General features: G+C 40.7%; 4 protein-coding genes across 4 annotated transcripts; all 4 read right to left on the bottom strand.

Moving 5' to 3' along the window:
- Positions 1-5,548: 5,548 nt before the first annotated feature.
- On the bottom strand, positions 5,549-6,262 carry LOC148930841 (uncharacterized). Its single transcript, XM_089066622.1, has one exon. It carries the CDS (start codon positions 6,260-6,262, stop codon positions 5,549-5,551), a length of 714 nt encoding a protein of 237 aa, XP_088922748.1.
- Positions 6,263-8,162: 1,900 nt separating this feature from the next.
- LOC125217059 (loganic acid O-methyltransferase-like) lies at positions 8,163-9,947 on the bottom strand. Its single transcript, XM_048118884.2, has 3 exons — positions 9,692-9,947; positions 8,988-9,617; positions 8,163-8,641 (listed from the first exon to the last, which is right to left on the bottom strand). The coding sequence occupies exons 1-3, from the start codon at positions 9,776-9,778 to the stop codon at positions 8,306-8,308; spliced, it is 1,053 nt and encodes a 350-aa protein (XP_047974841.2). The 5' UTR covers positions 9,779-9,947; the 3' UTR covers positions 8,163-8,305.
- Positions 9,948-14,541: 4,594 nt separating this feature from the next.
- Positions 14,542-15,834, bottom strand: LOC125210051 (loganic acid O-methyltransferase-like). The gene is made up of 2 exons (XM_089067084.1): positions 15,052-15,834; positions 14,542-14,974 (listed from the first exon to the last, which is right to left on the bottom strand). Exons 1-2 carry the CDS (start codon positions 15,546-15,548, stop codon positions 14,965-14,967), a joined length of 507 nt encoding a protein of 168 aa, XP_088923210.1. The 5' UTR covers positions 15,549-15,834; the 3' UTR covers positions 14,542-14,964.
- An 8,496-nt stretch (positions 15,835-24,330) lies between these two features.
- On the bottom strand, positions 24,331-26,000 carry LOC125211403 (loganic acid O-methyltransferase-like). The gene is made up of 3 exons (XM_048111173.2): positions 25,916-26,000; positions 24,919-25,542; positions 24,331-24,808 (listed from the first exon to the last, which is right to left on the bottom strand). Exons 1-3 carry the CDS (start codon positions 25,997-25,999, stop codon positions 24,476-24,478), a joined length of 1,041 nt encoding a protein of 346 aa, XP_047967130.2. The 5' UTR covers position 26,000; the 3' UTR covers positions 24,331-24,475.
- Positions 26,001-26,476: the final 476 nt, after the last annotated feature.

The raw sequence follows: 26,476 nt of genomic DNA on the forward strand, positions 1-26,476 counted from the left end.
GTTCCTTTTCAACTTCTCTATTTCCTCCAAGTCATTCCCTGTAATGATCATATCGTCCACATAAATTATCAAACAAGTGATTTTTTCTCCCTTCTTCTTCGTGAATAGAGTATGATCAGCATTGCTTTGGCTGTAATCGTATTTCTTCATTGCTTCTGTGAATCTTCCAAACCAGGCCTTCGGAGATTGTTTTAACCCATATAGAGTTTTCTTCAGTTTGCATACTTCTCCATTTCCAAATTCATCCGAGAATCCTGGAGGAACTTCCATATACACTTCCTTCGTCAGTTCCCCATGGAGGAAGGCATTGGTCACGTCAAGCTGATGTAGAGGCAAGTCTTTATTTGCTGCAATTGACAACAGTACTCGAACAGTATTCATTTTGGCTACTGGCGAGAATGTCTCTGAGTAGTCTACTCCGTAGGTCTGTGTGTATCCCTTGGCCACCAAACGAGCTTTATATCATTCGATTGTGCCATCAGGCCTTCTTTTAATGGTAAATACCCATCTACACCCCACTAGTTTCTTTCCTTCGGGAAGTTGGCACTTTTCCCATGTATTATTCCGTGCCAATGCCTTCATCTCCACCTTCATTGCCTCTCTCCAGTGTTTGCTTTGCCATGCTTGTTCAACTGTTTGAGGAATCTCCTCTTCTTCATACAAGGCTTCTTCAAATGCCCGGGCCATTTTGGAGAGATTAGCCCTGGCAATATTTCCAATTGAGTATCTTGCCCGAGAGCTATTCTTCTCAGGGGAGTACCGTTTGGGGGGAATTCCCCTGTTGATACGATTTGGCAAGATATATCTTCCAGTGTCTCCATCTATAGTATTTATCTGTGTATCATCATTGTTAGAAGAACATGAACTTTCTTGAGGATTAGTAATGATTACCTCAGGTATCGGAAGGGTAATGGGCGTGTTACTTAACTCCACGGGTTGCGTTGTTGTGTGTAAGACCTGCTTGGCAGCAGGAGCGGTTGGCTCGGGTGGATCTTCAGTGGGTTTATTATTGTGTGACATCGGAAACCAACTTAGTGGGTCACTAGATCCTATGGATTCAGATTCCTCCCCCTGACTGGTAAGTTGGCTATGGTAAAAAAATTCAGACTCCAAAAAATCACAATTCATCGTAGTGAAAACTTGTCTATTTTTTGGATCAAAGCACCTATACCCCTTTTGATTTACTCCATAACCTATGAAGACACATTTTACGGCACAAGGGGAAAGCTTGGAACGTTCGTGCTTGGGAATGTGAACAAAGACAGAGCTTCCGAAGACACGAGGTGGAAGAGACAAGGCAGCAGGAATAGAGGTTAAGGTAGATAATTCAAATATGGGGGCTTTGAGTTTCAAAATTTTTGTGGGAAGCCTATTCAAGAGGTAAACCGATGTGGCAACAGCTTCGGGCCAAAAGTATTTGGGTACTTTAGAATCGAACATAATAGATCGAGTCATCTCTAGGATAATTCTATTTTTCCTTTCGGCGACACTGTTTTGCTCTAGGGTATAAGCACACGAAGTTTGGTGGATAAGACCTTTATCAACAAAAAAACTTTTTCATTTGAGTATTGACAAATTCCCTCCCATTGTCAGATCTAAGTATCTTAATTTTTGTTTGAAACTGTGTTTGGATCATGGTGTAAAATTCTGTGAATTTTGAAAATTTGAAAAGACATCAGATTTATTTTTAAGGAAATATACCCATGTCATCCTCGTGCAATCATCAACAAACAAGACAAAATATCTAATCCCGTTGCCCCCAATAACTGGAGAAGGACCCCACACATCAGAGTGAATTAAGGAAAAAACTGAATTGACTCTAGTATTGCTGACTTGAAAAGAATGTCTATGACTTTTTGCCAAAACACATGATTCACAATTTAGAGAATGAAGTTTAGCAAAATGGGGAAATAAAATTTGCAAATAACCAAATGATGGATGCCCTAACTGTAACGCCCCACTTTTTCAAACCCTAATTTTCGGGTTATAAAATTTTTGCATTAAATGCCTTAAATGCTATGATATGTGAATTATTTGATGAGTAATAAATTGCATAGTGTCTTTGTGACCTAATTGCGTATGAGAATGGAGTTTGAGTTGAATAGTCAACTTGTTGAAATGTTGACGTGGCTATTGAATAGTCAAAGATGTGGAAAAATGATGTGGCCGTTGAAAGGTCAATATGATGAGAAAATGAAGTGAAAGTGAAGAGATGATTGATTTGGAATATGCGAATATTTTGATGCGGAGAAATATAATTGTGGGGAAATTATTATTTACTTTGCTAAGGGAGGAGTGAGAAAAATAATAGGAGCATTTATTTAAATCATGTGGAATTTTCGGCCACTATCCTTATTGGAGAAGAAATAATATTATTCTTGGATTTAATTATTTTTTTGGGATAGTTATCCAAATTAAAATCCAAAGTCCAAATACTCTATAATTCCTACATGGAATTTTCGAACTCCACTATGATTTATTCCATGAGATTTTCGAAAATCTCATATTTTTGGAGAAGAGGGAATTATTTATTTATTTGATCTCTTATTTATTCTATTCCATGAATAAATATAAATGTGCTAAAATATTCTAGCATATCTTGCCATATCTAAGAAGATCTTACCATATCCTAATTAAATTAGGATTTGATTTTAAATCCCTTTGGAGAAGTCAAAAATACACGCCACTTTTCCTTTTATTTGGGGAGTTTAAATAATTATTCTTGCTCCGTGATATATTATTCTGCTCCGTGAAATATTCAAATTAAATCATAGGCTATTTATTTAAGCCTAATTTTCGAAAATCCTCCCACTTCTCAACAAACTTAACGCCACTCCCCCATATTCTCTACCAAATCATCCAAATCTTTATTTATTTAATTATTTGGATATTATTATTGGTGACTCTATAAATACATGAGAGATTCTAACCCTAGCACTCACAAAACCGGCGCCCCACTCCTCTACAATTTTCGAAATCTTCTCTCCCAATTTCTCCAAGTTTTCTTCAAGTTTCTTCAAGATTCCTTCATCAATTGAGAAGAATTCAAGTGAGATTCAAGAGATTATTGAAGAATAAAGACTAATTCCTTGTTTCTACCGTTCGTTCTTTTGGAAAAGGTACTTTAATTATTGATCTTCTCTTCTTCTACCGATTAATCGGTGTTCTTGAATCCACATGCATCTAGAACGAGTGAAAGGGGTTTAATCGGTGAATTTTTGCGATGCATGGATGTGTGTGTGTGTGTGTGTGGCCGAGTGTGTGTGTGTGCACGCCTCGATCGGCGTGCACAATTGTTGTGTTCGTGTGCGTGTGTTATGTGTGTGGAACACTCATGCGTGTTACGAATTATTGGTGATTTTGGAATGATTATTTGAATAAAAATGATATGCTAATCATACATTGATTTTGATTGATGATTTTGAAAATAATCGATGGGAAAAAGGGAAATATGGGAGACATGCATGATTTGAAATCAATGATTGAATCTGATTTGTGATACGCCTAATTTAAAGGTGATACTTCGCGCTCTCAGCGTGATAAACGAGGAGAAGAGAATTCTATCGAGCTAAACCTACGAGATGGGCTTTCTTTTAAAATAAGGACATTGTCCTAAAATGATATTGATGAGAATGAAAGATGTGTTATCATGCCTTGATTTGTTTTGTCGTGCCTATCCCTCGTGGCTATGCCACTATTGTTATAATCGAATTCGGATCCTTGTAGAGCCGCAAACTCTACTTGGGTTAGTGTACACCAATGTTAGACCGAGAGTCAGCGTACGGGTTGGCCGGTCTAGTGACCTGGATTGCGGCCGCATTCCTTGTCATGTAGAATGAGGATATGGTAAACGTCTATGAGAAAAATGGTTGCGCGACCGTGATATTTGAGAAAGAAGATATTTTGGTGCCTCGGGTCTTTCTAAAGTTAAAACCCCGATGGACACTTGAAAATGGCATGATAACTATAATTGTGATAAAAACTGTTTTCGGCAATGAGCCCATTGAGTATGATTTTCGTACTCAGCCCTGCATGTGTTTTCCTTATGTGCAGGTTGAGTGGTGACGAGCGGGCGGCGGCGTTGAGTAGAGAATAATAAAATGATCTGTTGGTACTCAAGGTGTCGTTGTGTCCTCATACATAGCCTCACTTCTTTCTTGGTCGCTTCCGCTATTGATTATGAAAACTGTGATCTTTGTTGGGATAAATACTTCTATTCTTTTATTTCATGGGTATATTTTGGGTATGAAACATTTGAAAATATTTTGGTACCTTTGCTACTTTGGAGCATTTATGGTGATAGCCTTTGTTGGGTTTCCTTGCTAAAGCATTATCCTTTACTTATTTAATTATTCATTAAATGCTTTGATGAAAAACCCCTTATCAAATGAAACCCTAGCCTATGTTTCTTTGATGCATTTAAGTCTACTTAGTTAGCGAACGCCGCATTTATTATACCCTAAATGGGCGGGTCGTTACACTAACCGCCTATGCCACAACCATGCCTCCCGTTCTGTAGTTCCGTGAGCCAACATTACCCTGCCAGTTTGAGCTATCTCATCCACATAATACAACCCGTGACGTTCAGTGCCACGCCCAATAATCGTCCCCGTCCGAATATCCTAGAGAAAACAAAACTTAGGATGCATTAGAAGAGTACAGTTTAGTTCTTGTGTAACTTGACTGATGGACATTAATTTTTGTGTCAAGGATGGGACATATAAACAATCTGAAACTTTCAAGGTTGGGGATATTTGAACAGTGCCAGCCCCTTCTACCCTCGAAATTTCTCCACTGGCTGTTTCAACATGGGTCCTTCTAGATTTATGTAGCATTTGAAAATCAGACCTATCATATGTCATAGTGTCCGTAGCTCCACAATCAAAAATCCATCTCCGATCTTTTTCCCGACTTATTTCTCGTACTTCACATACGATGGCAATATCAGGGTCATTTTTAAGTACGGAAAAACGATTTTGGCACATAATATTATCATGCTCCTTTTTCTTGGGTGTATTTTGCAAGGAATCAAAGCTATGGGGGGTTTTTTTTGAAAAATTTGAAAAATGGGGGTCAGGCTGCAATTTTAATAAAATAGAAGGGTTTAGGTTATTAAACCCAAACCCTTTACCGTCTGTTATCTCCGCCGCCCCTCCAAAATTTGCCCTAGCCTTCTCTTCTTGATTTCCCTTGTTCTCTGTCGGCGCTGCTTGAGAAGCCCACCATCCCGGAGCGGTCTCCGGTTGTCTGCCAACTCCTCCGGCGTAGGCGACCTCTCGGTTGCCCACCGGAGGATTTTCGCCTTGTGTCAATTCCTGTCCTCCAATGACCATCTTTCCTTTGCAGTGGTAGAGCGATTTCGCTTGTGGCCATCTTCCCACCACTCCGGGAAACCGACAAGGTGGAAGCATGTCTCTCGTGTGTGTTTCGACATGCCACAGTGGGAGCAGATTAGCTTGGATTTGTCAATTTTTGGGTATTGCGACGAGGCGCTCCGATTCTGTGGTGGTGCTCCCTTGTGCGGCGGCGGCAGTGGTCCCCTGCTTGATCAATTGAATTGGGTAGGCGGTGGTGGTCCGCCGTACCGGGCTCCAAAACCCGACCCTATCTCTGAGAATCCCGGCTCTTGAGTTGCTGGATTCCAGATGCTTGTTCGATTTTCTTCTTGTTTGATGGCGGCGAATGCCATTTCGGCAGTTGGCTCCGGGGTCTCTTTGAGTAGATCCCGTCGAAGTCGATCATATTTTACATCTAATCCGGACAGAAATTGGTATAATTTCTTTGTTTTGTTTTCTCTCTGGTATATTAATGCTCCTTTATCACAGCATGTATATGGGCAAGGTTTTCTGGTTTCGATGCTTACCCATAAACTCTGTAATTCGCTCCAATATTCCTCAAGGGTTTGATTCCCCTGTAGCGACCAGCTTGTCTTTGTGTCGAGATCGTAGACCTGGAGTAGGTCAGCTCTCACTTCGAAGGTTGTTGTGAGGCTTTTCCAGACGCCTTTTGCCGTTTGGTGTTGAGCAAACTGCATTACCAGCTTTGGCTCCATGTTTTGGATGAGCCATGAGTATACTGTGTAATCGGCTGCCTGCCATTCCTTGAACTTGGGGTCGTCGAGTGATGGTGGTGTGGACTCCCCCTCAAGGTGTTCCAGTTTTTCCCGACTGCCTATTGCGGCCTTCATTAACCGGGACCAAACTGGGATGTTCTTCCCATCGAGTTTGATTCCAACTGTTACTGTTTCAATGGTTTTGGACATTTTTTATGATGCTCACTTGATTTTTGGCTATTTTGGTTGTAGGGCTGAGGATGGATAGATCAGACGTGTGCCGGATTTTGGTTGAGGGGTTTGAGAAAGGTAGAGAACGATGATGATTTTGAATCTGAGTTCAAACGAAAATTGAAGGTTTTTGGATCGAAAAAACTGCTCTTGATACCATGTTGTTTGTATTGAACTGATTTTCCATTTGATTGTGTTATTAAAAGATACATTTTACACTCCTATTTATAGGACAAGATCATTGAATATGCCTAGGAACTTATGAACTAGGAACTCTACCATATTAATGATATATTCCCTTGAGTCCCTAAAATACTCTTTCCCATAATCTTGAGACTATCATATTTCCTTTCCAACAGGATCCATCTACAACGAACACAATGCGAACAATTCAACAACTTCAATTACGCAATTGAAGTCTCTAGGATTACTAGGAAAGCCGCTAGTCTAGGCTAAGCCCTCTCTCGAGTGCACTCAACCCGTTGATTAACCATTACTATTGAAGTCTCCTTCTAATACTTCACAATTAGCTCCTTAAAACAAAATACTCAAGCCCTCACTCTAGAATTCCTTCTCTCGAATGCAAATTATCTAGGTGTTGTTCATTCTTTTATCAATCCTAATTAGGTATCTCTCGATTACTCAAAACTAGATCAACAAACTCAATTGGTAGCTAAGCAATTGGATTGAAAAGGCACAAGAATGAAATAAAGGAATCACAAGAGCAAAGATAATCAAAAGTCCTTGAATTAATCAAAAGCGTTCATTGTAGTCTTCACCAAAACTCTACAAAAAGATTTAGCTACTCATATTCAACGCAAATTCACAAGAGAAATCCATAGAGAGTGAATTGAACATAGGAAAACTAATGAAGATACTCCCAAAGGTGGATTTAATGGGCAAATCGCTTTCGTCTTCAAACTTGTTGATGAATCAGACTCTTCGTCGCTTCAAACTGCTCTCTAAACGTCAAAACAGCTTCTAGGCGTGTGGAAAGTATGCTTAAGTCGAACCCTAGGTCCTATTTATACCCGGGTTGAAAAATAGATCAATTGCAGCGCACAAGCAAAGAGCCCGGCCGGACAATTTTAAGTGAGGAAACGCCCGGCCCGGGCGTTTGTCTCGGATCCCGTCGAAGGTCAAAAGGCCCAACCCGAGCGACTTTTCATGGAAAAACGCCCAGGGACCAGGGACCGTGGATACACCCGGCCTGGAGGCGAAAATGCCCGGTCTGCTGCATTGGAACGCCCAACCAGTTGTAGTGTAACGCCCGGCCTAAGGTTTTTGGTGCCGTTTTCGCCGTTTTCACCGTTGTGACTACAAAAACTCGACAAACTTATCAAAATACTAAAGTAGGGGATCATAGATGAAAACTCAAGTAGTGTGCTACAAAACACTCAACTATGCACTTTCAAGCATTCAAAACACTTGCTAAACTACGAGTTTATCAAATACACACTCCCTCTGTCCCATTAGAAATGAAACATTTTCCTTTTTAGTTTGTCCTATTAAAAATGAAACGTTTCCTAAAATGGAAACATCTCTATCTCTACTTTTTCATCTCTCTTACTTTACTCTCTCTTCATTAACTCACAAAACAACACTACATAAAAACTCGTGCTGATTTTCAAATGTTGCATATTTAATAGGACGGAGGGAGTATAAGAAAACAAAATACTAATATGTCAGCAAAATAAACATTATTTCAAATTTGTCAAATCTTATCACATGATATACTACTCCCTCCTTCCCAAATTGTTTATCACTTGTGTTCATATTCGTCAATCCCACAAAGTCCGTCATATTTCACTTTTACAATTTTTATAGTGGTTCTCACATTCTACTAACTTATTCTCACCATATCTAATTATAAATCTAATTAATACTGTATAAATATATGAGTTACATTCCACTAACTTTTGCAATCTACCTTTTATTACAGTTCTTAAAATATTTAAAACAAGTCAAATTGTGGGATGAAAGGAGTAGAATTTATTGAAGTCTTATACCATTGACAATTAATTACTGCACATTGTTATGCTTGAGGATAACAACAACCATAATAGTTCTATCTTTAGAAGGATCTGCGTATACTGGTGAAGCATGGAATTTCTTCTTCAAAAGGTTGAACGTTTCATCGACGGTTTCAGCTCCAAACTTATTTGTAAGCATATTTTGATGAACCGCCCTAAGACATGCCACGTGGCCATCAACATTGAGGAATGTCCCACTCTTCATAATCTCCATTCTTTCTATGCTGAAACTATTGCTCTTTTGCAGTATAGCCCTCAACTCCTCTGCAGTGGGAAAGTAGTATGGAAGGTTGAATGTCCTTGACTTTGCCTCACTCAATCTTCCCTGAAAAAGTCAATATAGAAGTCAATTTCATTGAAGTAATGTCTCTTATGATTAAAAATTTAAAAGTGTTTACTCCTCTATCCGGCAAAACCTGACATGTTTTATTATTTCGGGTCATCCGCCATTTAAAGTTACCTGTTCACCTTTTTTCGGTTTTAATAACCAGACATCATACTCGTTACATTCACATTCCACTAATATAATTTAATACGTTAAAATGGGATCCACGTTCTACTAAATTTTTTACTTATTTTCTTTATAAAGTCTGGGACAATTTTTAAAACTCTTGCCTAGTCAAAACGTATTTTTAATTGATAGACAAAGGGAGCATTAAAAAGACATATACCTTTTCGACCATGTCGACAAGGGAAGATCTGAGAAGTTCAACACGCGATACAACGGTAGACTCCTTTTGTGGGTCCCAAAAGTCGGGCACTCCGGGAACTAGAAGAGCCATAATCCCACCTTTCACCATTTCCGCAGCCCTACACTTCAAGAATGACTCCAAATCCCTCTCAAATTGATTCAAATAAGCTTCATAAACCTCCTCTCTCTCTCTTCCGCTCCAAGCCGGAGACTTGAGGCCCTCGGCTGCCTTGGGCACCTCCGTCAGCCAGTGGATCGCCCAAGAAGAGTACGCGAAGTGGACAGAAGATGGCGGGAGAAGGCGGCCATGGAAGTCTCCGGCTATTGCAGCTACCTCATAGCTCCTGTCGGATGGGAGGGAACGGAAGAGGGTGTTGAAGTCGTTGGAGACAACGTCGTTGAAGCAAACGTAGAATTCGGGGGTTTTGAGGTTTGAGGTTTCGTATTTGCGTTTGACGGCTTCGATGATCGTATGCATGGCCGGAAAAGAGTTGCTGCCGGTTGAGCACCCGAAATCGGCAGTGCAGAAGTGCTTGGTTGAAGTTGGAATCTCCAATTTTGTGGCGATTTCTTCTTCGATGATTGCCTTCGTAGGTTCCAATATTCCTCCCTTGAAAACATGATATATCATCAAAAATATGAATGTTAGTTAATTATGATAGTAATTGATGTAAAGATATGTACCTGGTAGGATGAGTTTTTGACATAGCTGAGAGGTCCATTGCCACCATTCATGGCCAATTGAACATATTCATTATATTTGGAATCCATCACGAAAATATGTAGAGAGGCGAATCACATATGCATATATATATAGACAAGATTAGAACTAAGTGAGAATTAAAACTAACAATCCCAGGGCCGGTTACAAGTAATAACTCAATCGTACGTGATTACTCTTGTCCATCGAATCTTATGTAATAAAAATATTGTTTTTTAATACTCTACTATATTACTCCATGTATTCTAGGATTTGTTCAACTACGAGCTATCTATATATACATACACTGCATGGGTCGCGTTAAAATAGAACCAACCTTCTAATCCAGAACCCAGAACTATCTCAATATTATGTATTAAAATTATCAATACAAAGACAAAACTTTCTAAATAGATTTGTGTTGATAAAATTATATCTTTGTGTTGAGATTTAAATTTACATGTTATGTTGATAAAGTTATATCTATATTTTGAGAAATTTCCAACATAATGTTGAAGTTATGGGTTTTGGATTGAGAATTAGTTAGCATTTGATTACAACCCTACACTGCATTATCGTATATATAGGATAGAAGTTGTGAACTATACTCCCTAGTCCTTGTCCCTAATAATTTATCATTATTTGATCTGGGTTTTAAGAAATGTAATAGAAAATTAGTTGAAAAAGTTAATGGCACGTGGATCATACTTTTATATATTATTCCCTCCGTCCCACATAATTTTACCCAGTATTCCATTTTGGGTCATCCCACATAATTTTATCCATTTCACTTTTACCATTTTTGGTAGTGGACCCCATATTCCACTAACTCATTCCTACTCACATTTTATTATAAAACTAATACTTTAAAAGTAGGACCCACATCCCACCAACTATTTCAACTCACTTTCCATTACATTTCTTAAAACCCGTGCCGGGTCAAAGTGTGTAAAATTATGTGGGACGGAGGGAGTAGTTTTATAATAAAATATGAGTGAAAATGGATTAGTGGAATGTAAGGTCAACTATAAAAAATGATAAAAAAAGAAAGGTAGCAAATTTTTAGAGATTGACAGAAATGAAAATAAGTGACAAATTTTCAAGGAAGACGGAGGGAGTGCTACTAAATACTTAGAGAGAGAGCTCATTTAGCCTATATACCTCACACCAGTTGCTCTCACAACTGACGTGGGAATTGAGTCCGTAACAGGACCACAAAGATTGCAGGTATGTTTGTCCAAGAAATGAAAGAAATATTTCGCTTTTTTTGAACAGTTGATCGACGACGTAAAATATAAGGAAGCCACAAAATTAGTAATAGGACCACATTATTTTATGTGATAAAGTAAGAGCACACAAAGCATATGTGAACAGTTTTAGATATTTTTCTTGCTTTGAAGCTTTACATTTTCAGCCACACACAATCCACATATTACAGTAATGCATACTTGGTTTTGGGCTTTGTTATAGATCAAATGGGAGAATGCATCTCAAATGACCAAGTCTGTTAGGATAGAGAGCTAAGTTTGTTTATAAAACCTCACACGAGTTGCTCTTACAACTGATATGGGACATCGAGTCCATAACAATCAACCCCCTTGAGTCAACGTCCACGCTGGTCATGGTTGGTTCTTTGCAAGGCCAAGTATTCTGAGTTCTCATTGGTCTCGACCACGTTAGTCACGGTGAGTTCTTTGTCTGGCCACCACTCCAAGTCGGCCCAAACGTACTCGTTGGTCACGGTTGTCCTCCGCAGGCCACTACTATTTGGGCTCTCAATAGCATCAATGTTACAGACCAAACATAAAAACTCATCCTAAAAGACTACTCCCTCCGTCCAACAAGAATATACACTCTTTCATTTCTAGTCCGTCTCACAAGAATAGCACTTTCCAATTTTGGCAATTTCACCCCTTAAATGATGTAAGATGGACAAATTCCATTGTATGTCATGGCAAAGTCACCGTTGACGTTTTCAGCATCAGCGGCTTTGTGTGCTGGAACGGCATTGTACACCTTTCTTGAAAACGATTCGAAATAAACGTCAATGAACTCTGCATATATGGTCTTTTATTGCTTTTTTGGATATAGTGTGCAGTTTCAGTTTTTTGGGTTCAGTTTTTTAGTTTGAATTTCCTTTTCAATCTTTGTGGTTATATTTATTCAATTTCGATTTTTCAGTTCGGATAGGTTAGTATATTTCAGATTTCTGTTTTTTGGATAGTTCAGTGCAGTTCGGTTTCATTTTCATAAAATTTTGGCTTTTTTTTTGGTTCAGTTTGGGCAAAAAACTGAAATGAAAATCGAACACCCACCCCTAATTAAAGGGCAGATCGACGACGTACAAGAAAGGCAACATGCAGAATCTTCTAGGAAATATGAATGAATGATTAACATGTGAGAATTTGCCCTGGAAATCTAAGAGTTCAAAAATTGGATGGCTGATGGGCAAGCTCTTTTAAAATAGTTGCAATTAATGTAGTGTCAATATGAGAAATGAGGTGAAACTTCGAAGATGTAAATGCATGTCAAAAGCTTGAAATTTAAATACATGCCAAAACAAAAGCCTTTTTTACATACATTTCACCCCACACCTCTAAAAAGCATAGACTACAGTTAAATTCAAACTATTTTCGTAAAACACGATTAACAAAATCTCATTTTGAGCTAATTAGTTCCACTTTTGTATACAAACATACTTATGTTTCACACAAATCACCTATAGCTCTTTGTCGTACTCGTTGTTTCCATTCATCACCCAAGTTATGTGCATCCGGATGCAAACACCGGAACCTCATCACGTCTTGTTCTGGGCGTAGATTGATGTTTGAACAGAATGCTGAGGCGGCAAGGCTTTTCCATGAATGTTGTGTTGTGCCTCTCAGCATTCTATGCAACATTGCATGAGTAATAAATAATTCCAGCATACCTTTCCCTTCCACGAAAAATCGATATATTGGTAAGAAGGTTCTAGAATCACTAAATTCATGAACATGCAAAAAGTATTAAATTAATTTCGTTGGGGAAATAATTTAATTGGGTCATATGTAGAAAATAAAGTTTTGATATTTTCTAAGAAAGAGATCATTGTTAATTTAACTAATTGTTTTTGTTTCAAATTTACTCTTTTCTTGATATTCCAATAGCAAGTATTGATATGCGTGAGTAAAGATTAATTAGGTTATTGATGTTTTGGTCCAATAATAAATACTCTTTCTTCCTAGTTTGAATTTAGGGTGATGGGTTCGTTTTTAGCATGCCCATATATAGAGAGGGAGAGCATAAGAGAACTTATATTCTACGTAATAACTGTATATAATTCATGTTTACTTGTGAAATGATCGTGTCTAATTTTATTTCTTGTTTGGTTGATTTTTTCCTAAAAACTCTATCGTGTCAATGGAATGTTCAATTGTCATGTTTACTTGTGAAATGTGTCTAATTTTATTTCTTGTTTGGTTGATTTTTTCCTAAAAACTCTATCTGTGTCAGTGCATGTATGCTGGTGTATCTTCACAATACCAAAATTACATCATCTCATGATTAATCATCTTATTACCTCACTCCGATCCTATAACTAATTTAATTTAATTCTCCATAAATTTTATTTTGGCTAATTCTGTTTCACTATCGTCTTATATAATGAAAACGCTGCCATAACTAAGTGTTGTTTACAAGATGCTAATCAACCAATAATATATTTTCCACAACCACAAGTATGTGCCGCATGTTATGTTATCTAAACAAAGTGGCTACAATCAAACTCAAAATATTGCACGTTTATTTGTCAAATAAATAAAAATAGAAAAAAGTATTGGACATTTTATTAAAATGCAATCCACGACGCACAATACACACAAAATAAATAATATGTAAGAGCTCAGGTACAACATTAGAGTAGATAAAGCATTTGTGTTCAGTTTTGGATATCTTATCTTAATATTCACCTTTAACTATGAGCCATATATTTACAATCCACACATCATTAATGCCTATTTGGAATCTTCTAGTTAAAATGAACGATGAACATGTGAGAATTTATGTGGAAATGCAAGAATATAAAATTTGAAGCACAATTCAGCACAGGCCCACAAATGAAGTAGGTTGGGCCGAGTCTCTTTTATAAATTCAGACCTAGCCCTGCCAGGTCAATTTCACTCTTGGTGCTAAGCTAAAGAAGATTACATAGTTACTAATAACTTTGCGCGCAACTTCACTCTCTTTTGTGATCTGGAAAAAAATTATGCTCGATTCGGTACATTAATTAAACGACAGAAATTAAAAAATGAACATGGCTCGAGACTCAAACATAGTCCGCCAAGCATTTAGGGTTGTTGGGCTCGGACGATGATGCGTTAGTGGTGGCTCGTATTAGTGGATACAATAGGAGCAAAGAAGAGGATTAAGCCCTTTCTAAGTCAAAAAGTACTATTTTCATTTGATAACATTGTCAAATTTTTTTATATCTAGTGTAAATCATTATGTAAAATTAGCTCTTGTAATTAAAACGAAATATAGAATTATTATTTTCTTGGAGTTCCAAACTAAAACTTGAATGTAATGTGGAGGCCCATTGTTTTGAGTGCGCATGGGCCGTTACATATCAAAATTAAATCCTAAGAGTTATAGAAACAAATAATAAAACACAACCAAATAATATAAGAGATTATCGGCTCACTTCCGAAATAAAATAAAATAAAAGTATAGATTCCTATCAGCGAATGCAATCGTGATTTCAATTTTGGTCCTATAACCTCGTATCACATGAGTAGGAACATCTAAGCAACAAATGAAACTTTGTAAAGTAAAATATTTATTACACTATAGAAATAAACATACTGCCCCAACTTCTTAATAGAAACACCTTATTTAAATTGTGATATACTAGTAAGCAGATTTCCTGACGTCTCCAACCAATCTCAGACGTGCTAAATATTTTTGTGCTTGTGCTTAAGGATAGCAACAATCATAACAGTTCTATCACTAGAAGGATCTGCGTATATCGATGAAGCTTGGAATTTCTTTAACAAAAGGTCGAACGTTTCATTGATGGTTTCAGCTCCAAACATATGTGTAAGCATATTCTGATGAACCGCCCTGAGACATGCCACGTGGCCATCGACATTGAGCGACGCCCCACTATTCAAAATCTCCATTCTTTCTACGATGAAACTATTGCTCTTTTGCAGTATGGCCCTCGGTTCCTCCGTGGTGGGAAAGTAGTATGGAAGGTTGAACGTCCTTGACATTGACTCACTCAATCTTCCCTGCAAAAGTCAACTTGTGACTGTTAATGGCGAACAAAGGGAGTACTGATCTCCGCATGCATAGGATGTGATATTACCTTTTTGACCATGTCGACAAGGGAAGATCTGAGAAGTTCAACCCGCGAAACAACAGAGACTCCTTCTGTGGGTCCCACAAGGCAGGCACTCCTGGAATTAGAAGAGCCATAATCCCACCTTCCACCATTTCCACATCCCTACACTTCAAGAATGATTCCATATCCCTCTCAAACTGACTCAAATAAGCATCATAAACCTCCTCTCTCTCCTCTCCGCTCCAAGCCGGAGACTTGAGGCCCTCGGCTGCCTTGGGCACCTCCGTCAGCCACTGGAGCGCCCAAGAAGAGTACGCGAAGTGGACTGACGACGGTGGGAGAAGGCGGCCGTGGAAGTCTCCAGGCACTGCAAAAACCTTGTCGCTCCTGTCAGACGGGAGGGAACGGAAGAGGGTGTTGAAGTCGTTGGAGACGACGTCGTTGAAGCCCACGTAGAATTCTGGGGTTTTGAGTTCTGAGGATTCGTATTTCCGTTTGACAGCTTTGATGATCGTGTGCATGGCCGGAAAAGAGTTGTTTCCGGTTGAGCACCCGAAATCGGCGATGCGAAGAAGCTATTAGTTGAAATCTCTATTTTTGTGGCGATTTCTTCTTCGAGGATTGCCTTTGTGGCTTTCAATATTCCTCTCTTGAAAACATGTTTTTATACGAAAACGTTAAGAATTACAGGTCATATCAAAATATGAATGCAATAGTTTAATTATGATGGTAAAAGATGTGTAGATTTCAACCTGGTAAGATGAGTTTTTGACATAGCTGTGCTCTCCAAGGCCACCATTCATGGAAAAATGTCGACTGTCTTTGGAAGAATCCATGAAGAAAAACTATATAGAGCATATGAGTAGAGGGGTGCGTTATAATCAAAACAGTACTATATGCATGACAAATACAATAGGAATCCTATTTGGTTTCGGCACGAGTTTTAAGAAATATAAAAAAAATGGATTGAATAAGTGGATGGAATATTCATCTCACTTATACTCCTAATGGTCCATAGTAGTGGAGTCATTTCGCCTTTTAGTAAAATAACACATTACATCTCACTTACTTTACTCTCTCTTACTTAATCTTTGTGCAGAAAAAAAAAATGTCTCCACTATTATGGTTATGGAGCGGAGGGAGTATGTTAGGGACGGTCCAGCTACGTCGACCGGCAACAACAATGTTGGTGATGTGCCAGCAACACCAACGACTCTTGAGGAGTAGGAACAGAGATCGGCGTCAACACTACCGAATACCAACGAGGAAGAACAGAGATCACCCAGGGAAGAGACGCCGGCCGCGGCGGTACCAGAGGAGGAGACGACGACCCGGAAGTTGAGGCCGCGTGAGAACATCAAGCCTCCGAACTTCTACAAGAATTACGTCGCCAAGTGAGGCGCGTAATATCTTAGTTATTTACTTCTTTTATTTTGTTTATTTTGGACTTTTGTTATTTAATTATTTTTGCAAACGTTTTGAGAGTCGGGCGAATTATAAGCCCCATCGGGTTTTTCTTTGTTGGTTCTTTTCCCGGTGTTTAGGATAAGTCGAACCAACCCTAGGGTCCTTAGGATTATAAATAGGGCTTTCATTAATGCCGTCAAGAATTAATGAATAATTATTTGCCCAAAATACTTGCGTAATACTCGTGAAATCCTTATCACTGCCGACGGAGAAATTTCTCCGCGCCAGTTTGTGACTTTTCAGCCGCCGACCCCGTCGTTGAGGGCGCCGGATTGTGGTGTTTCGTTTGTAATTGCAGGTAGTTCTTCGTTAGGGAAAAGAGATCCCTAACATCTGGTGCTTATCATATCGAACTCAATGGAATTGGCAGAAGAAGTTCATGGTTCGCCGGTTGCCCTGACGGGAGGCAACGCACAGGAGTTGTTGGTGGGCTCCTCACGCCGGCAACCGATGGGATATCGGCGCGACTCGGGTTTGCCTCCGCGACCGCCGCCACGGGGTGATCCACCCACCGGTCGTCAGCGATCAGACCCTGGTGCGTCGGACCCCCTCACTCAAGGTTTCGACCGGATAATGGCACGGTTCGATCAATTAGAGGTCAGAATGGACAATTCAGATCGTCGGGTGGATAGTTTGGAGAACCCGCCTATTCGGGATACCGGCCCTCCCGATGACGATTACGATTCAGACGATAGGGAGTATGCGGAATATAGGGCGCTGGATTTCCCTCCGCGAGACGCGAACCCTCGACAACGACAACTAGGGTTTCGCGATAGAAGATCGACTAGGGGTGGTCGACGGAGCAGCCCTTATCGCCGCGATGATCTGCATCTCGAAGCGGATTGGCAGCAGGAAACCGCACCCGATACCCGAATGGTGCCCTACCGGCCACGACGCACATCGAGCTGGGACCCTCCAGCGACTCGCCACCAAGGTTGGCGGGACCAGCGCCGCCGTTCGTCATGCTGGGACACCCCTTCTTCGCGAGACAGACCTCATACCCAATACGGGTCTGATAATCATCATGGGGTTAAAGTTCGAGCCCCTTACTTCGACGGTTCGGACGCGACAAATTGGATATCTCGAGTGGAGTATTACTTTGATCACATTATGATGCCCGAGGAAGATCGTCTCCACTACGCGGTCATGCTCTTTGAACCACCCGCGGCAGAATGGATATTTAATTACAGGAACAACAATCGATTCGTTACCTGGCCAGATTTTTTGGAGGATGTCCGTCACCGGTTCGACCCGCAGAGTTTCAGAAATTACATTGGGCCTCTTGCAAAATTGGTACAGACGGGTTCAGTAGCAGAATATCATGATACCTTCGAGAAATATTTGAATCGGGTAGAGGGCCTTCCGGATTATGCCTTAATTCCCATATTCATTGAAGGTCTAAAGATGCCCATTCAAGAAAAGGTGAAGCTGCAACAGCCACAATCATTAGCGGAAGCAATGGCGCTTGCTCTGCGTTTGGCAGCTAACCAGGACCATCGATACCAGCAGTCAACATCACAGAAGCGCCAATGGTCCAGCAGGGACTCGCGCCAACCACAAACATCAGTGGCAGGTCAGCCAGCCACGGCGTCGCCGATCCCATCCGGAGGACACCCGACAAGAGGCCAGGAGCGACCCAAATTCACCCCGATCCTTGTTTCTAATGCAGAGAAATCAGAATGCTCGCGAAAGGGTCTTTGTTGGCATTGCCCGGAAAAGTATGTATCGGGCCATGTTTGCGCGGTGAAGCTCCTTTGTTACGTAGGTGAAGAGGAAGCTGAAGGTCAGGGCTACGATTTTGGAGAACAGCCACATGACGAGGAGATCATCACGGAGGATATCTCCCATTTACACGCCTTAAATGGCAACAGCCGTTCAGTCCCTTTCCAAGTAGTTGGCGAGTTGGGGGCTACAGAGGTGCGGATTTTAATTGACACGGGAAGCACTCACAATTTTTTACACCCACGCATCGCAGAGCGTCTACAGTTAGCGTTGTCACCAATTCGTCCCTTTCGGGTATACGTGGGTAATGGGGCGTCGCTGACATGCTCCCATGTATCTCGTCGTACGAAATTGGCAATTCAAGGTGCTAGGTTCCTCACTGATTTACACATACTGGAAATTCATGGTCCAGATGTGATTCTGGGCATGACATGGCTGGAGTCATTGGGGAAGATTGCCGCCGACTTCGTCGGCAAGACTTTGGAGTTTCAACAGGATGGCAAGTCGATTACTTTACAAGGTAAACTGCCCGGCCCCCAGCAGATTTCTTTGCATTCTTTAGAGCCACCCGAATTCTACGAAGTTGTGGCCATTGACCCCGAGGAAACAGCAGCCACGCTGCTCTCTGCTGAGGTGGTATTTCCACCGGATTTGCCGGCTGATTTCGGCCGAGTACTTGAGGAGCATCGTGGCGTGTTTGCTCTGCCCGAAGGAATGCCACCGGCACGTGCTTTCGATCATAGGATTCATTTATTGCCAGACACCAGACCCGTCAATGTGAGGCCATATCGATACCCATATTTCCAAAAGAACGAAATCGAACGCCAGGTGAAAGATATGTTGGATCAAGGTATTATTCAGAGGAGCCATAGTCCGTTTTCATCTCCGGTTTTGTTGATCCGGAAGAAAGACGGAACCTTCAGATTTTGCATTGATTATCGAGCGCTGAATTTGGCGACGGTACCGGATCATTTCCCGATTCCCACCGCTGATGAGTTATTCGATGAGCTCGGGAAGGCGAAGTTCTTCACCAAGTTAGATCTTCGCTCAGGATACCACCAAATCAGAATGCACGAGGCAGATATATTTAAAACGGCGTTCAGAACACACGATGGTCACTTCGAGTTTCTGGTGATGCCATTCGGTTTGACGAACGCCCCTTCGACTTTTCAAGCAGCCATGAACATCATATTTCAGCCGCTTCTCAGACGCTGTGTCATCGTATTCTTCGATGATATTCTAATTTACAGCCCTACTATGGAGCTACATTGCGAGCATCTATCCGAGGTACTATCGCTCCTAAGCGTTAATCAATTCTATGTTAAGTTATCCAAATGCTCGTTCTGCAGTACTACGGTTGAATATCTGGGCCATTTAATTGCAGATGGGGAACTTAAGGCAGATCCACGGAAACTTGACGCCATGACGGCATGGCCACTACCCCGCAATGTCAAACAGTTGCGAGGATTTCTGGGCCTGACGGGGTATTATCGCCGCTTCATCGCGAACTACGCGGTGATTGCTGCGCCTCTGACTGATTTGTTGAAAAAGGAGTCGTTCGTTTGGACAGAGGCAGCAACAGACGCTTTCACAGCACTCAAGGCGGCAATGACTTCGACACCATTGCGGCTCCCAGATTTCACTAAAACCTTCTATGTTGAGACAGACGCCTCCGACGTTGGCATTGGAGCCGTATTAATTCAGGAAGGACACCCTATTGCCTTCTTCAGTCGAAAACTGGGACCGCGACGGCGGGTGGCTTCAACATACCACAAAGAGCTCTATGCTATTGTAGAGGCGATACAAAAATGGAGGCAATACCTATTGGGACGAGAATTTGTGATCCGCAGCGACCAAAAAAGCTTGAAGGAGCTGTTACAACAGGTAGTACAAACGCCGGATCAGCAATTGTACGTTAGGAAATTAATGGGATACAAATTTCGAATTGAATACAAGAAAGGCACGTCCAATAGAGCAGCGGATGCACTGTCCCGTCGGGAGGAAACTGACCCGCCGCAGGAACTGCTACAGTCAGCAATAGCGTCGGCGACTGATCTATCGCCGCCGCAGGAAGAAGCAGCTCTTTTCTCTGCATTCGCGCACCCGATTCCTAAAGTCCTCAAGGTGTTGCGAAAGGAAACGGCGACGTTACCAGAGCTGGTGGAATTGACAGCGAAGATAAAGGCAGGAGCAGCCCCTGCCCACTTGTCATTCACGGATGGATTGGTATATTTTAATCGCAGAATTCTGGTCAGTCAATCATCTTCTATGAAACGTTTATTGTTGGAAGAGCACCATAGTACGCCTTTGGCCGGTCACCCGGGGCACGACCGGACGTTTCGATTATTGGCAGCAGGTTTTTATTGGCCAAAGATGCGGAAGGAGGTCAGACACTTTGTCGAGGCTTGTGTGATTTGTCAATCTACTAAATACTCAACACAAAAACCAGCAGGTCTCCTACAACCATTACCGGTACCGTCCCAAGTGTGGGATGATGTGTCGATGGACTTCGTCACCGGACTTCCACAATCGCGCGGGTATATAACGATCATGGTGGTAGTTGACAGGCTCTCCAAGTACGCTCACTTCGCAGCCCTTCCGACTCGCTTCGATGCTTTACGTGTGGCACATTTGTTTGTCAATACAGTAGTTAGGCACCATGGATTTCCCAAGACCTTGGTGTCAGATCGGGATTCGGTATTTCTAAATGCAGTCTGGGAAGAGATCTTGCGCCTCAGTGGTACAAAATTAAATTTCACAACGGCGTACCACCCTGAGTCGGATGGCCAAACGGAGATTCGTAACAAGGGATTAGAGCAATACCTACGCGCTTTCACGGCCGATAGGCCATCCACTTGGTCGAATTTTTTGCCGTGGGCAGAGCTATCCTTAAATTGCTTTCACCACGCAGGGCTGGGCACCTCCTCCTTTCGTGCCTTGTATGGCCGAGAACCGCCTCTATTGGTGGCTACCGCACCATCGGCGATTACCCCTCCCAGCGTAGCAGAGCTTATTCGACAGCGAGGAGAGTTATTGGTGGAACTACGTCGAAATTTGCTCCGTGCCCAGCAACGCATGGCGGCAACGGCAAATAGGCATAGGCGGAATGTTGAATATGAAGTAGGCGACTTCGTGTGGCTGAAACTGCAGCCGTATCGCCAACACTCTGTGGCGAAGCCGATCTCTGCTAAATTGTCGAAGAGATTCTACAGACCATTCGAGATCTTGCAGCGGATTGGTCCAGTGGCTTATAGGCTGCGTTTACCGGAGGGCAGTAGAGTGCACAATGTGTTTCACGTTAGTCTCTTGCGTGCGTTTGTCAAGGACGATCCGCAGGTGCCCTTACCGTCGAAGTTCATCGGTATCAGGCCCATTGCTTATCCGGTGGCAATTCTGGATTCACAGGTACTATGGCATAATGGAGCAGCTGTGGAGCACGTGTTAGTGAAGTGGTCAGACGGCTCAGAGTCACCATCATGGGAGACATTGGTGGAAATGAGAAAACGATTCCCAAGTCTTTCCCTTGAGGACAAGGAAATTTCTAAGGAAGGGGGAGTTGTTAGGGACGGTCCAGCTACGTCGACCGGCAACAACAATGTTGGTGATGTGCCAGCAACACCAACGACTCTTGAGGAGGAGGAACAGAGATCGGCGTCAACACCACCGAATACCGACGAGGAAGAACAGAGATCACCCAGGGAAGAGACGCCGGCCGCGGCGGTACCAGAGGAGGAGACGACGACCCGGAAGTTGAGGCCGCATGAGAACATCAAGCCTCCGAACTTCTACAAGAATTACGTCGCCAAGTGAGGCGCGTAATATCTTAGTTATTTACTTCTTTTATTTTGTTTATTTTGGACTTTTGTTATTTAATTATTTTTGCAAACGTTTTGAGAGTCGGGCGAATTATAAGCCCCATCGGGTTTTTCTTTGTTGGTTCTTTTCCCGGTGTTTAGGATAAGTCGAACCAACCCTAGGGTCCTTAGGATTATAAATAGGGCTTTCATTAATGCCGTCAAGAATTAATGAAGAATTATTTGCCCAAAATACTTGCGTAATACTCGTGAAATCCTTATCACTGCCGACGGAGAAATTTCTCCGCGCCAGTTTGTGACTTTTCAGCCGCCGACCCCGTCGTTGAGGGCGTCGGATTGTGGTGTTTCGTTTGTAATTGCAGGTAGTTCTTCGTTAGGGAAAAGAGATCCCTAACAGAGTACGTGAACTGTAATTCGAAAAACTAAAATAACATAAACACGACTAATGTGCGAATAATTGTCTCTGCCACTAGCCAACATCTAATGAAAATGCGGTGCTTTAAAGTTAGAATAACCTACCCTTAGCCTAGGAATAACCTACCTAATTGCCCACCCTTATAAATGATATTGAAAAGACAATATTACCCTTACACATGGGTAGGGATGTCAATTGGGCCGGCCCACCGGATTTCGGGCCAACCCTGCTCGGATTGCGGGTCATTCGGGTGCGGGCTATCGGGTTGTGATTTTTTCGGGTTATAAAAATTCAACCCTAAAACTAAAAGCACGGGTTTCGGGCTAATCCAACGAGTTAATCGGGTTGCTATCGATTAAATTAACATGCGATCAATCCAATAAATAATGGCAAAAATTAGTTACATTTATAAAATATAAAATATTTAATTATGATAAATTTGAAATATATACTTAAACTCAAACATAAATATGATCAAATACTAATATTTGAGATTTGTGCAAAATAAAACATAAATTTAAATATTTAAAAACATGTTTTAGAATTTAAATATTTTTTAATGAATTTGAAGTTTCTAGTTTATCCATTTACTACTCTCTCCGTCCTTGAAAAATTTGTCACCTATTTCCTTTTTCGTCCGTCCCTAAAAAAATTTCACTTTTCACTTTAACCATTTTTGGTAGTGGACCCTACATTCCACTAACTCATTCCTACTTACATTTAATTTTAAAACTAATATATAAAAGTAGGACCCACATGCTACTAAATTTTTCAACTAACTTTCTATTACATTTCTTAAAACCTGTGACGAGTCAAATGGTGACAAAATTTGGGGGACGGAGGGAGTATTATATTAATAAAAATTTAATATATAATTTGTATAATTAATATAAAATTGAAAATTATTTTATTTAGTTATCTATATTATAAAAATCATCAATGAATGTGTCCAATTAGGAGTCCAACAAATATAACAATAAAAATTTTATCGGGTTTTCGGTTCTGGCCCTAACGGGTTGCGAGTTAATCGAGTGCAGGCTAATCGGGTTGTGATTTTATCGGATTATAAATTTCCAACCCTAACTCTATAAATTTTGCGGGCTAATCGGACCAGCCCACGGGTCACGGGTTGCATTGACATCCCTACGCAGAGGTAAAACCCTCAAAACTAAAAAGGCGACAATTTTACCCCTTAAACTAAAAAGGCAACAATTTCGATTTTTCAGTTTAGATCGGTTAGTATAGTTCGGATTTCTATTTTTTTGGATAGTTCAGTTTGGTGTGATTTTCATTTCACAAAATTTTGGTTTTTCAATTCGATTTGGACAAAAACCGAACCTAAAACTCACCCCTAGTAAAAGGTCAAATTAACGACGATGTACAATACACGCAACAGACAAGAATCTTCTAGAAAATATGAATGATAAACATGTGAGAATTTGCTCTGAAAATCCAAGAATTCAAAGCTTTTATCGATATTTTGTTTCTCAATACTTAATATCTTGGTATAACATAACGTTCCCCGCTTGCTACAAACTAAGCGTAGATGCAAAAATATTCAACTCCTCGTGTTGTCGGTGTATATTTTTTTGTATGTGTGTCTCTAGAGACTTATTCCTCATATGTGTTTGCTTAGATCAAGCCATTGCTTTTTCTGAGTGTCTTGTATCAAGAACTCGGAAATTAATCTACCAGTCTTATTTGGATAGAAGCAGATTTCCATATGAAGAAACGCTATTGAAAGTGTCTTTAATTTAGAAGATCTTCTCCTCTCTCTTACTTTACCAATTTTGTCTTAATTCACGTGTCATACAAATTGCTCAAATTTTTATGGGACGAAGGGAGTAAAATAGTCCTGGACTCCTGGTAGTGGGCGGACACGAAAGCAACAAACTTTATTTTGTAAGATAAAATTCATATTACATTATGTAGATACCATAAATCCCAGAGCCCCAAATTATTTTTATTGTGATACAAAGAATTATTGATACCTCCGAATATCCTACCAATAAAATCGGTGACCAAAGTACTAAACATTGTTGTGCTTGAGGATAGCAACAACCACAATAGATCTATCATTAGAAAGATCTGCGTAAACTGGCGAAGCTTGGAGTTTATTCTTGAAAAGGTCGAATGTTTCATCGATGATTTCCGCTCCAAATTCATATGTAAGTAAATTTTGATGAACTGCCTTACAAAATGCCACGTGGCCGTCAACATTGAGCAATGTCCCACTCTTCAAACTTTCCATTCTTTCTAAGCTGAAACTGTTGCTCTTTTGTAGTATAGCCTTTACTTCCCCTAGAGTGGGAACGTTATATGGAATATTGAATGTTTTTGACTTTTCCTTACTCAGTTTTCCCTATAAAAGTCAATATAGTAGTCAATTTCATTGACTTGGTCAAAGTTTTTAATATCGATTGTTGTTACGAATAAAAGAAAAAGAATGTAAGTGAAAAATGTAGATTTGACCTTTTTGGCCATGTCGAGGAGGGAAGATCTGAGAAGGTCGGCCAACGACCCAATAGTAAACTCCTTTTGTGGGTCCCAATAAGTAGGTAGTGAAGGAATTAAAAGAGCCATAAGCCCACCTTCCACCATTTCCACAGCCCTACACTTCAAGAATGATTCCAAATCCCTCTCAAATTGCCCCAAATAAGCTTTATAAACCTCCTTTCTCTCCTCTCCACCATGCCAAACAGACTTGAGGCCCTCGGCCGCCTTGGGCACCTCCGTCAGCCAGTGGAGCGACCAAGAACAGTACGTGAAGTGGACAGATGACGGCAGGAGAAGGCAGTCGTGGAAGTCTCCGGCTACTGCAGCTGCCTTGTAGCTCCTGTCGGGTGGGAGGGAACTGAAGAGGGTGTTGAAGTCGTTGGAGACTAAGTCGCTGAAGCACACAACGAATTCTGGGGTTTTGAGGTCTGAAGATTCGTATTTCTGTTTGACAGCTTCGATGATCGTGTGCATGGCCGGAAAAGAGTTGTTTCCGGTTGAGCACCCGAAATCGGCAATGCAGAAGTTATTAGTTTGTATCTCTAATTTTGTGGCGATTTCTTCTTCGATGATTGCCGTTGCAGCCTCCAATACTCCTCTCTTGAAAACATCAATGTTTCACAAATGCTAATTCCTTAGTTAATACGCAAACATAAATTCACGTAGGAGACTTTTTAATAGTGTCTCTAATTCTAAACTGCATTTAGGGATGCTTTTAAAAGGCGTTCCAAGAAGAGAGTAATTCACTAGCGCTTTCTCTTTGCGTCCTTATTCTTATTTGGTACATCAAGAATAAGAATGTTTTTTTGAAGCGTTGTTGATATATTTAATAATAACAAAAAAACGTTCCTAATGAAATAAAAAGGCGTTTTTATTTGTTATTTTTTCTTGTGGTGGACTTACCATAGATCATATCAAAGTATGAATGCAAGAGTTTAACAATTATGATGGTAAAAGATGTGTAGATTTAAACCTGGTAGGATGAGTTTTTGACATAGCTGTGAGCTCCATCGCCACCATTCATGGATAAATGTCCACTAACTTTGGAAGAATCCATGAAGAAAAACTGTGTAGACTAGAGGTGAATCATATATGTTATATATAGAGGATATGAGAGTGTTAACTAAGTTGGAAATGAAAACTATTATCCACTAACTAATGCAAGTGTTATAATTGACAACTCATCACAATTGACAACTCAGCCGTACGTGGCTAATTCATGTACATCGAGCATATGAGCAGAGGGGTGCGTTATAATCAAAACTGTACTATATGCATAACAAATACTCCATCCGTTCCATAATATGAATCATATTTGGTTTCGACATAGGTTTTTAAGAAATGTAAAGAAAAATGGGTTGAATAGGTTGTGGAATATGAATCTCAGTTATACTCCCTTAGTTATATATATTCTCTTCGTTCCATAGTAATAGAGTCATTTGTCTTTTAGTAAAAGAACACGTTACATCTCACTTACTTTACTCTCTCTTATTTTAATTTATTCTTTCTTCATTTCTCTACCTTTTTCATTTCC

The sequence above is a fragment of the Salvia hispanica genome, chromosome 3 (assembly GCF_029641045.1).
Source record: "Salvia hispanica isolate PSC_SH4W2 chromosome 3, Shi_PSC_v1, whole genome shotgun sequence".
Taxonomy (NCBI): domain Eukaryota; kingdom Viridiplantae; phylum Streptophyta; class Magnoliopsida; order Lamiales; family Lamiaceae; genus Salvia; species Salvia hispanica.